This window comes from Phallusia mammillata, chromosome 3 (genome assembly GCF_965637545.1).
Source record: "Phallusia mammillata chromosome 3, kaPhaMamm4.hap1.1, whole genome shotgun sequence".
NCBI lineage: Eukaryota > Metazoa > Chordata > Ascidiacea > Phlebobranchia > Ascidiidae > Phallusia > Phallusia mammillata.
Window position 1 is genome coordinate 13,803,038 of NC_137254.1, and position 12,959 is coordinate 13,815,996.

Sequence of the window (12,959 nt, forward strand, 5' to 3'; positions counted from 1 at the left end):
GGAAAGTCCAACCGCAAAATGAAGAAGGCCTTCCGCAGACTTAATAAGAAAAAGTACGAGGAGTGGTCAGTCGAAGAAGGGACCAAAATAATCAATCAAATTATAGATCAAGCATCCAACATCGAATGGAACAACACAAAGCTAACCAATTTCGAGCTAAAAATCGCACCCGTATGCGCCGCGCTGGAAGCGCGCAACGAGGAGCAAGATGGCATCCGGTTCTCACCCCACTTCTGCCTCCATGGGGCAGCAGGAAAAGGCAAAACGCTCCTCGGCCAATTCCTGTTCCCCATGGAGTACGCGAGCACTCTCACGAATGACTCGCAGGGAGTGGGGCAGATGGCGCTTCGACACAAGCACAAAGTTTTAAAGATTGATGACGCCGGAAGCTCCTTTTTTAATAACGACATGCTAGTGAGTGCTATAAAGTTTATGTATCACTCCAATTGGAGTGCGAAGACCCACGGAGATCGCCAAGACAATGCGCCTACATTACCACCAATACAAAAAACCCGATCATCAAATTAGCGAGTCTTGGCGATCTCCAGCCAATGAAAAGGCGTTTCTTGGAAGCAAAGTGGGAGGAAGAGGCGGCCAATCCTGAGACAGGGTCTCAAAAAGAAATAAAAGGAAGCCGCTCCAATGAAATTGTACTCAAACTAGCCAGGGAGGTCATGGACAAACTACTTTATTGACGAGGATTATACGTATTGACACCATTTCCAAAAATACTTGACAGAATGGCTGATGCCTCCACTAGTGGGTTGGGATGTGTTGACATAGTATAAGACTTGGCAAAATTTAAAGAAGATCATGCATCAAGCTCAGGAGAAAGATCTGGTGTTGGTGCTCTCAGCTTGATCACCCCACGAATGTTTTGGACCCAGTAAAAAATCAGCCGAAATAAAATAAGGTGTTAACATCTACTAAGTTTCATTTGTGTATACTTTGTGTTGTTTCTGATTCTAGTAAATATGTTAAATAATATTTATGTTTCAGCTACTAAAGAAGCATAGAGTAAAACCCAGGTGTTTGAATAATTGGTGATTATCAATAATCTACCAATCCTCTAAGTAAAACAACAAGAAAATGTAGCTAGGAGATATGCTTTAGGCCAAGTGTTATAGCTTTCTTGTGTTTCCATTTTTCATTCTCTCTATGTTTACCATAGTGTCAGCAACGTTAGTTTTTGCGCTTGCAAAAACACCATAGTTTTTTTTTCTAGTGTCAAAGCTAAATTGCATAAATTCACTGTTGACATCTTCACGCGTCAATCCCGCTATGTCTTCCAGCTCCATTTTCGTACTTGAAATACGTTCTCGGTTATAAACTTCGCTTTACGCACAGCTTATCGTACAAGGAAAACACACTGATACACACCTTTGATAGCCGAAATAATACTTTCCGAAAAATCGAACGTTTCTGCTGCGTTGTAAACTTCCTCCATCTTAGCTGCTTCCACAAATTTGTATGAAATTTTGCGCGTTATACTCGAATAAATACGTTATATCCCCGCCCAATAAGCCGACCGGAAAATACGGTACTTGCAATAGCCGAAAACTTCAATTTTGTTGGTGGCGATTTGCACTTATGTCGAGCGGATAGGTCGCACCTTTTTTTTAAATATAAGGAAAAAAGTTGCGACCTATACGCAAGTATATACGGTATTCTAAATTGAAGTTAACATATGGTTGGCTCATAAATGAGCCAATATGACAGGTAAAATCAATTGGCTCACATTTAAACTGGCTTTGCATGAGCCAAAAAATATTTTAGGCTCAACACAGTCCAGTGAATACAAAATTGCCATGTAATGAGCCAAAACTACAAATAATGGCTCGTTTGTGAGCCAACATTTTTTTTGGTGTGAAGTGACTGTTACACGCCTCTTTATTATTTTTAATCATGATCTCGTCAAATAGGAATGGAACCAATTGACGAGCTCCAATCTTAGAATATTTCTGGGCTTTGCCCGAAACTTCAGGGCTGCATCTTTGTACTGTTAAGCACTTTTTTTCAATAATCTGGGAAAAATTAACTTTGGGGGGCTTTATTTTCTGAATCTTTTGACCGCCTCTGTTTCATTTCATAGCAAAGGGCTACATTAAAACTGCCTAAACGAAACAAATTCCCACGTAATGCGTACCCAACAATAACACCTACATCACAACGTTTCAAACATTAAAACGTGGCAAATTACTTTACACATGAATATCAAAACGTGGCAAATTTATGTACAGCTATTCGCACTATGAATCAAATCAGTATTTGTAGTGCAAAAATGCGCTTCCCAAGTTATCAGAATGGTATTAAAAATGTTTTCGGAAACACTTGGAACTGGCACGCCTCGGGCACGTCGAGACAGCGAAAAAACATTTTCAAATCACTTTTGGTTTTCAAATCACTTTGTTTTCATTTTAATTTTCGTTTTAAAATCATTTTTTATTTCAAATCACTTTTCGTTTCAAAATCACTTTTCGTTTTCAAATCACTTCAACTCAATTTTTTTATTCTGAAATCGCTTTGTTTTCAAATCACTTTTCGTTTTCAAATCACTTTTAATTCACGAATCTTTTACGGTAATTCAAAAATTTTATTTGAATTTTCATTTGAGTTTTTCAATTACTTCGCTAAATAGATATTTTTCTATTTTAATATCACATATTTTTTAAGTGGCCCTCATAGGCCACCATAGTTAAGTGCACTTAAATGTTGGTGATGAGTCATCTACTGCATTTGCTAATATGGGTCTTATGCACTTAACATTGCACATTTTGTAACAAACTATCGACAAGTGTTTACTCTTGTAACTCTCCGTTTACTTTTTATGTAGTGTATCAACATGTGTATTTTTAAATGTTCACCACGTTGAAATGTTTTTTTCACAACCGTCACATCGATGGGGTTTCTCATTAAACATTGTTGTATTATTATTTCTATGCTGTGTATTATTTCTATGGTTGCTTCACATATACAAGAACTCGAATGACCTCTAAACATCATTACACTATAGACTGCGACAGATGAGTGCTTGCGTATGTTACAATACTACATGGTGTCAGAAGTAAACGTAAATGGAACAAGTTTTAAAGCCACCTGGTCCGATGCTATGGACAGAAAACGTGGCTGAGAATTGGAAGAACTTCAGGCAACAATTTGAACTCTATTTGTCCGCCATTGGTTATGAAAAGAAAACATCAAAAGAGAAATCATCTTTACTTCTTTGTACACTTGGACCAGAAGGTATAAATCTTTACAACTCGTTAAAATTAGAAGCTGACGATCAACTGAATTTTTCATCAATAACAGAAAGGTTTGAAACTTATTGCTGTCCGAGAAAAAATGTAACATATGAGCGATATAAGTTTAACTCTTGTCGCCAGAAGCCCGAACAAAATATTGATCAGTTTGTCACAGAGTTAAAACTACTGGCGAAAAGTTGCGAGTTTGGGCAACTTAATAACTCTCTTATAATGGACAGAATTGTGTGTGGTATCGTCAATAACCAGGTACGTGAAGCTCTTTTGCGGGAGGAGGAACTCACGCTACTGAAGGCAATCAACGCTTGTCGTTCCAAAGAAGTTACGCAACAGCAAGCGGTATGCATCAACAATGAGCCTCCGGAAATGTCGGTTAATCGAGTTCAAGCGGATGTTAATCAAGTTTTGCCAAAGCGCCCGAACTGCAAATTGTGTGGCTGGCGTCATCAAAGGTACCGATGTCCTGCTTATGGCAAAGTTTGTTTTAAGTGTGGTGCTAAGAATCACTTCTCGAGGTGTTGTGACATTTCCACTGGACCTTACCAAAGCTATCGTGCCGTTGCGGAAGTTTCTAGGGATAGCGATCTAGTTCTGTGAGTACAAATTCAAATACTGATTGGCATGTTTCACTTGAGGTAAATGGGTCCATCATGCACTTTAAAGTCGACATTGGGTCGCAAGTAAATATAATTACTCGTCACGCCTTTAATCAACTATGTAAGGTGCCACTGGTTGAGTGCAAATCCCTGCTTCTAGACTATTCGCGAAATCCCATTCCAGTAGCTGGAAAGTGCACTTTATTTGTGCAAGGATCGGAAGTTCTCAATCTTTTACATCGTGTTCAATCCGTTGAGTCAAGTTGTGCGTTTGTTGATGATGTTTATAAGGATGTTTTTATTGGTCTTGGTTGCATTCCAGGTGAACATACAATAAGACTGGACCCTGAGGTGCCACCTGTAGTACACGCGTGTCGCAGAGTGCCGCTGGCGTTAAGAGACAAGTTGAAAACCGAACTGCAACGAATGGAAACACTCGGTGTCATTCAAAAAGTTAACGAACCAACTGCATGGGTGAATTCGCTTGTGATTGTTAATAAACCAAACGGAAAATTACGCGTGTGCCTGGATCCTAGGGACCTCAATAAAGCAATTATGCGAGAACATTTTGCGCTTCCAACCAGACGGGAATTGATGGCTCAATTTGCTAAAGCGCAGTATTTTTCGAAGTTGGACGGATTTTGGCAAATGAAACTTACAGAAGAAAGCTCCAAGTTATGCACGTTTAATACGCCTTTTGGAAGGTATCGTTTTGTTCGCTTGCCTTTTGGCATATCTTCGGCGCCCGAAGTGTTCCACAAAGCAATTCATTTGTTATATGAACATATAGAGGGAGTAGATACATTTATGGACGACATTATTGTTTGGGGTAGAAGTAAGAAAGAGCATGACGAACGGCTGGAGAAAGTACTTAAAGCTACACGGCAGGCCAATTTAAAACTAAACAAAGAAAAGTGTTTGTTTGGTGTTCAAAGTTTAACGTTCATGGGAGACTTGTTGTGCAAAGATGGATTGAAGCCAGATCCGCGAAAAATAGCTGCAATTGTGGAAATGAGAAGACCGACATCAGTCAAAGACTTGCAACGCTTTCTTGGAATGGTAAATTTCTTGGGGCAGTTTATACCCAATCTTGCTGCAGAATCAGCCTGCTTACGAGATCTGACGAACAAGCAGAGTGACTGGAAATGGTCACCATCGCATGAGGCAGCATGGCTAGATTTAAAGCACGTTGTGGCAACTCAACCTTTGAGGTTTTACGATTCCACGGCGCCTATTAAGGTGTCGGCAGACGCGTCTTTGGAAGGGTTGGGAGCAGTTCTGCTGCAACTGTTTTTAGGTCAATGGGCTCCTGTTGCTTTTGCAGCTCGTTCACTGAACAAGTCTGAACAAAGATATGCTCAAATCGAAAAGGAGCTATGCCTGCACTGCATTTCATCAGTACATTTACGGTCGATGCGTTATTGTTGAAACGGATCACAAGCCCTTAATATGTTTATTTTCTAAACCCTTGAATGATTGTCCATTACGTGTACAAAGGCTTATGATTAAGTTACAAGCATATGAGCTAAAATTAACATTTACCGCAGGAAAAAACATGTTTATTGCGGATACTCTGTCTCGAAGCTGTCAACAAGTCGTATCTGGTGAAGATTCTAATGTGGAGTTGGTACTTGATTCACTTCCAATACATACATCGGTGTGGGAAACTATAAAAGTCGAAACAAGCAAAGATTCGCAGCTACAGATACTGCTGTAGGTTATAACTCGAGGATGGCCTAAAAAACGGAACTTGTGCCCGCGACAGGTTCAACCATTTTGGAATTATCGCGATGAATTGTCCAGCAGTAAAGGAGTTATTTTCAAAGGGTCAAGTTTGTTGTTCCAATGCGTTTGCGTGCGAACATGCTTGCACAGATTCATGCCGGTCATTTAGGAACAGAAAAATGCAAAAATCGTGCACGTACACTTATGTTCTGGCCTGGCATTAATGAAGACATTAATAACCTTGTTATGAAATGTCCTATTTGTATGACATATCGACCCAAGTTTCCCAGAGAGCCCCTTCAACCTCATGAAAAGCCCGAATTTCCATATCAAAATGTGGCTGCTGATTTATTCTTCTGGAATGGACATAATTATTCGGTTATTGTGGATTACTTTTCAAATTTCCCAGAAGTGTTTAACTTGCAAGTACTGTTATAAGTTGTATGAAACAGGCATTCTCGCGTCATGGGATTCCATTTAGTGTGGTTACGTACAATGGCCCACAGTTCAGCAATGCGGAATTCAAAGAGTTTCGAACTCTTGGAAGTTTTCACACAAAACGTCCAGTCCATATTTCGCGCAATCAAACGGCCTTGCTGAAAAGACCGTACAAATAGTAAAAAACTTGTTAAAGAAGTCAAGAGAAAGTGGAGAGGATTTTCACCTAGCTCTACTTGTTTACCGAAGTGCTCCGTTAGATTGCGGTTACTCACCAGCAGAATTGCTTATGGGAAGATATATCCGCAACAACCTTCCCATTCAAGCTAAAAAACTGAGGGTTAAACGCTCAGCGTTAAGACATTTTATTTTAATAACATCATATTTTAATAACAGACACAATGTACATAATCTTTCCAGTCTAAAATCTGGGGACTGTGTTAGAATTTTTAACAATGCTAATAAGACGTGGTCCATTTGCGGCCAAGTACTCCGACTTGTTGCACCCAGATCTTATTTGGTAAAATCCAAAGATAGTGCATTGTATAGAAGAAACCGAGCGCATTTAAGGCTTGATACAACTGTAAAACCGTGTGATGATTTTTGTGTACCTGCTTGTAGTTAACCTACAACCAAATGCGATGAACCTGTTCAAAATATTGTTACATTAGCGCCTCATGCTGCAGTATCACCAGAAGGTGAATTATCAACCAATGCCGTTCTTCCCCGTAGGGCTATCAGAAATATTGTTCCGCCGAAAAGGCTTATTGAGTCAATGTACCACTTTTTTGTTTGTATCGTTGAACTGTCTTTTATTTTTGTTAGGGAAGATGTTGTATTATTATTTCTATGCTGTGTATTATTTCTATGGTTGCTTCACATATATAAGAACTCGAATGACCTCTAAACATCATTACACTATAGACTGCGACAGATGAGTGCTTGCGTATGTTAGAATACTACAAACATGTGTCTTTTCAAACTTCCAATAAGACCAAATCTGTTTCCACACACATCGCATTGGTGGCGTTTCTCTTTGGTGTGAGTCAACATATGTTTTGTCAAATCACTTCCGCCTAAATCTTTTGTTACAAATGTCACATTGACGTTTTTTTCTCGTTGATGTGAATCTACATGTGCGTTTTCCACGTTCCTCTCAGACCAATTGTTTTCTCACAAACATCACATCGATAAACCATTTGTCACAAACATGGCATCGGTGGCGTTTCTCCTTGGTGTGAGTCAACATATGTATTTTCAAAAGTCCCTTCCGGCTAAATCGTTTCTCACATACACCACACATCCATGAGATTTGTACTTGTCAGTAGGGCTAAATAGTTTTAAGACATCATCTGATTTTCCGGCATAAGTAATAGTTTGCTTTATGTTCCTTTCTCTGAAACGTTTGAATGGACGTTTGTGAGGTTTATTGCAAGTATACTGAGGAAAGATCGCAAAGAAACAGAGTTGATTTGTAGAATCCGGAAATTGTGGATTCGCAACCACGGAGATCGAACTCTGCAGCCCCATTGTAAATAAACAACTTTAGGTGCATCTTTATCCAGTATCCAACTCATTAAGCTCTTTTACAGGCCTGAAGTGTTACATTGACAGCTGTATAATCAGATTAAATCGCTATTCATACCACTAAGATTTCAAGCGTTTCGCCCGCAGCTATGTTTCCATGTGAGTTAATATCAAGTATTTTCTTGCCAACCCAAATCATATTGGCCCAAACCTGTGCTTTTCCACCGTCCTCCAGTTGAGTATATTTTATTACTTATTTCAAACAGAAAATATTTTATTTCCTGTGTTGGGTGACACGACTATTGACAATTTTTAGTTTTTGAAAACGGTTTGATTTCAGATAAGGTGACGATATCATTATGTCGTGATATCGCTTTCAGTTGTCAAAGCACCACTAGCAAGTATTGTTTGCAGCTAACCCAGAGGTGACCAACCTTTTTACATATTGTGCGGAAAATATTTGACATATTTCTTAACAGGTATTCGTTTCAGTGATAAAAAAACGGCACACTACGATATATAGCACAATGTTACATAGTGATCACATGATAAACATTTAGGAAAATAATTATATTTCCAAACTAACGTGAAGCATAAAAAAAGTAAAAAAATTTACGCTCAGTTTTTTTTACATTACGAACAGGCCCGGTCCCTGGCCGACTATGTTTCGCTTCAAACACTGTATGTTTTCCAGAAGAGCTCTACAAACTTGACTGTATGTTCTCGTTTCAAATTTATAATCAAACGCGTTGTAGATGCACTGAATTATATAACGACAAATGCGTTCGGTGGTCAGTGTACCGTTACTTGCATTTCATCAGCTTGAATCCCCCAAAAGCAAAAAGTTACTTGTTCTTCTGTTAAAGCGGGTTTTGAAAATGATTGCAGCCAACTTGTTTCTAAACGGGAAAAAATCATTTACGTACTGACGAATAATAGTTGCAATGGAAACTGAGTTTTGCAGATTTTCGAATTATCGACAAGCGCTATGCAGCATTTCTCTTGCTGTGTGCTCTGATGTCAAACTGCTAAATTGCGTCCTATATATTGTCGTATGGTTTCCACGTCTCAAAAAAACTTAGATGTGATCGGATATATTTTGAAACCAGTCGCTAAATGCTGTATCGCATTCATGTACGGTCCGATATCCACCTTGTAACTTGGTTGTGGGGCATTTTAGGACAAGATGGTCGGTGTCTTGCTTATCTGCCCCACAGTGAGGGCATTCCGAACTCGTTCTTTCGCCCCAGCGTTGAAGCATGTGGGCAGTGCGAGCGTGTTTTGATCGCAGTCGGTTCGCTGCTACCCAGTTACGTCTATGTGCTAAGTCGAAACCTGGCAGTGGAGTTGTTGGGTCGTCTACTAGCTCTCCTCCAGCGGGCATGTTATTAAACCAATATTGTTTCCATTTTTCAGTCATATCGAAAGTGTTGTCAGTCTCTAAGTTGTAGATTGGATGCCTGGATTTTAGTCTACGTGTTTTTGGTGCTTGTCTTATAATTTTGGTGAGGGGAATTTCCTCGGGAAGTGTTTGAAGATTCTGTATCATCTTCATAGCTGATGCTCTGCGTCGTAAGTGTGGGGGAGGTATTGCACTCATTGTTGGTAGCCATGTAATAGGGGTGGATTTTAGAGTTCCTGATATTATTCGCATTGTTCTGTTCAGTTGGATGTCCAATTTTTTAGTGTGAGTACTACGCTCCCATGTCGAAGCACAGTATTCTGCGGCGCTGTAACACAAAGCTAAGGCAGATGTTCTCAGGACTGATTGACTTGCTCCCCATCTGGTGGCTGCTAGTTTGTTGATCAGTGAGTTTCTAGTTTTTATCTTGTTTGATAGTTTCTCCAAATGTTGTCTATAATTTAAAGTTCTGTCTAATGTTATTCCAAGATACTTCGGATTGGGGTCCGTTGGCAGTTGCTTTCCATCAATTGTAATATTCAGTTGTTGGTTTGCGCGGTGATTGTCCAGATGGAAAAGAGTTGTCACTGTTTTAGTGGTGTTCATTTGTAGATACCATGTCGTGAAGTATTCCTGGAGAGTGGTGAGATCAGCTGTGAGTTGGTTTTGAATCGTTGTTAGACAATTTCCTTGATAAGTTAGTGCCCAGTCATCCGCATAGCCGAATTTAAGACATTTGGTTTTAGGCATGTCTCTGATGTATACGTTGAATAGTGTAGGGGCCAGTACGGAGCCCTGAGGTACCCCGTTTTTTATTTTAAAAGTTTTGCTGGTGTCGGAACCTACACATGTGTAGAAGCGACGAGTACCTGTCATTTTTGATATGATTCGCAGCATGGTTCTGCATTTTATTATTTTTGCTAGTTTTAGTAGAAGACCATCATGCCATACTGTATCGTAGGCAGCTGATAAATCTACGAATATGGCTCCAGTTGTGTTTTTTAGTTCATATCCTGTTTCAATGTGTGATGTTAAAGCAAGGACTTGTTCACTGGTGCAACGATGTTTTCTAAACCCAGATTGTTCAGAGGGTAAGAATGGTTCGACCAGTGGCGTTATTCTGGCAAGTATGATTCTTTCCAGAACTTTGTAGGTGCAGCATAGAAGAGAAATTGGCCTGTAACTGCTTGGATTGGTTGGATCTTTTCCTGGTTTCAAAATTGCTATCACCTTTGCTATTTTCCAATCTTTGGGAAGTTTTCCGGTTTGAATAATGTCTGTCAATGCGGTCCTCAGCCATTGAAGACTGTTATTTCCTAAATGTTTCAGCATTTCAGGGTAAATTCCATCTATTCCAGCAGCTTTGCTCGCTTTTGTTTGCTTTAGCGACTCTTTTAATTCTGACATTAGTATATGTGATGACAGGTTGGAATCTTCCGTGTATGTGCGGTATAGTTGTTGATATTCTTTTCTTACAGATTTTTCAAAAGTGTGGTTTGGTTTATGGTGTCCTCGTTGTTTAATTTCCTTTGCGATTTGGTTTGCACTTATCGGAGCTGCAGTTTTGGGCTTTGATGTTGAATTAAGGTCCAGTTTATGTAGAAGTGCCCATGCTTTACGGCTTGAGTGTTTGAAGTCGAGATTTTCAACTGTACTGATCCATCTGTTTCTCCTGTCTTTATTAAGCGATGATAATAGTTGGTCTGCTGTATTATTGTCATTTGTTTCTTCGTAGGCTTTGAACAAGGCCTCACTTTCTTTTGACCAGCAGGGAACATACTTTTTTCGTCTACCTCTTGGAATGTAGCGTCTTGCACTTTTTAAAACTAGTTTGTGAAATCTGGGTATTGTTTGAGCTGATGGAGGAATATGGATGCATGTCTGGTCCACGGCTTTGGCAAAGTTTTCCCAATTAGCTTGTTCGAAGTTCCATCTGTTTTTTGGAAGGGAGTTGATGATAGGAATTTTTAATCCAACTGTAGTTATTATGGGCCGATGTTGGCTATGTGGAAAGGAGGGCAGAATTTCCGTAGATGCTGGCAATGGATCGAGGTTATCGTTTTTTGATACGAGGCATAGATCTGTTGAATAATCTTTGTTCCATCTTGAGGAATGAAAGGTACCATGGGTTTTGGGGTCGTATAGTAGATGAAGATTCGTGTCATTTATCCATTGTCCTAATTGTTCGCCTGCTTTGTCGTTTTCATTATATCCCCAGTCGGTGTTGTGGCTGTTAAAGTCCCCAATGTAAACAGTGGGGTGAGGAAAGGATGGGAGAGGAGGATTCGGCCATTCTTTGTTTGGTGGTTTGTATAAGTTAACAACCGTTAGTTCTTTGATTTTTACTGCTGATCTGTGAGTGTTGTTGGATGTTAGAACTGATTGCAATTCTGTTACTTCAGAAGGGTTTCTGGCATAAGTGCATATCCCGTATTTGTCATGGCAGACTTTTGAAATAAGAGTGTATCCTGGTATTCGGGTCTTTGATTCCGGTGATGTTGCTGTAGCGTGGGTTTCTTGGAGTAATGCGATGTCGACTCTGTGTTGTTGGAGGATTTTCCCAAGATATTCGCATTTGGGCATTGAACTTCCCTCGATGTTAAGTGAAAGGATCTTTGTCTGGTTACGGAATAATTGCGTCCTGAAACACGGGTACGTGCAAAAAATGGGACGTCGCAGCTGCACAACCGATTCCTGTCTAAATTACATCGTGTCGACCAAGGCCTATGCGTAACAGCTAGCATTTTAGCCCGGTTGGGAGTTTGCAAGGCAACGCTAGTGTATACTAAGTTAGTACGATTTTTTTTTGTCTGCTATGCTTAAGAAAAGCAATATAATATATTACATTGCTAAGATACTTTTATGCTGAATTGGATATGAGAAATTTTTAAGCTAATAACGTGACTGCAGTTGTTAAATTAAGCAAGAGGCGCAAAAAATAATCTTGCACAAGGTTAGATTTTCTACAAGGTTTGTACCCACATTGGTGTTAACATATTCTACATTTACTGTAATATTACTGTTTTGTAAAATTAGGTCATTAATGTGTCATGGCTTTGACAATGACCGCAACTTTCAAATTAGTAAAAATTTCTAACATATTTACCCGAAGGTTGTCAATTCATATCTACTCCTTTACTTGTATGTGTTATGTTATGGAATTAATGCTGCAAAATGGTTTAGTCATTTTGTGAGTGGAGTATGTCCAATTAGTAGCTTGTCCCAGTTTGTGACCAATACAAATCACGCTTGTAATCAGACGCAAGTATTAGCAAATTGTTGCAATAACTATTTATCTGCAGTCGAAAGTTAGACGACATAAAATAGTTAAACGCATGTGCTGTGTTTCTCCTTTTTTAATGCAATTTTAGGTAATAACCGCTATAACGCACAAAAACGTTAGTTTTGCAAATGTGACCCGACTGCTTTTCCTGAAGATCGGATTTAGATGGTTCGGGTGTTTTTTCATATTTCGTTTTAATCCAAGCTTCAAAACAATTTAATGTGTAATTTAATGTTCATCAGCATTACGAAATCTGAGACGTTTTTCTTTGTTCACCGTAGCATTCTTGGCTGTTAGAATATCTTGAGAAATTCGATCAAGGTGATGTTTGAGAAAAAATAAAGTGAAAATTAAAAAAAAAACATGTTCACACAAACCAATGAAAAACCGTATCGATGTGATGTTTGTGAGAAAAGATTTATCCACCGTGGAAATTTGAAAAGACACCTAAAGTTGACACACACCAACGAAAAATCTCATCAATGTCATGTTTGCGAAAAAAATTTTGGCCTGGATAAAACTTTGAAACAACACTTGTTGACGCACACTAACGAAAAACCTCATCGATGTGATGTGTGTAAAAACAGTTTTAAACGAGGTGGAGATTTGAAAAGGCACAAGTTGATTCACACCAGAGAAAAACCTCATAGATGTGATGTTTGTGAAAAACTGTTCCGCACCAGTGATTATTTAAAAAGTCACATGATGATCCACAATGATGAGAATAG

General features: G+C 39.2%; 2 protein-coding genes across 2 annotated transcripts; one reads left to right on the forward strand and one right to left on the reverse strand.

The window, feature by feature from the left end:
- Nucleotides 1–2,924: 2,924 nt before the first annotated feature.
- LOC145218988 (uncharacterized) lies at nucleotides 2,925–4,487 on the forward strand. The gene has a single exon (XM_080086407.1). It carries the CDS (start codon nucleotides 3,075–3,077, stop codon nucleotides 3,855–3,857), a length of 783 nt encoding a protein of 260 aa, XP_079942533.1. The 5' UTR covers nucleotides 2,925–3,074; the 3' UTR covers nucleotides 3,858–4,487.
- Nucleotides 4,488–8,624: 4,137 nt separating this feature from the next.
- Nucleotides 8,625–11,531, reverse strand: LOC145219602 (uncharacterized). Its single transcript, XM_080086946.1, has one exon. It carries the CDS (start codon nucleotides 11,529–11,531, stop codon nucleotides 8,625–8,627), a length of 2,907 nt encoding a protein of 968 aa, XP_079943072.1.
- Nucleotides 11,532–12,959: the final 1,428 nt, after the last annotated feature.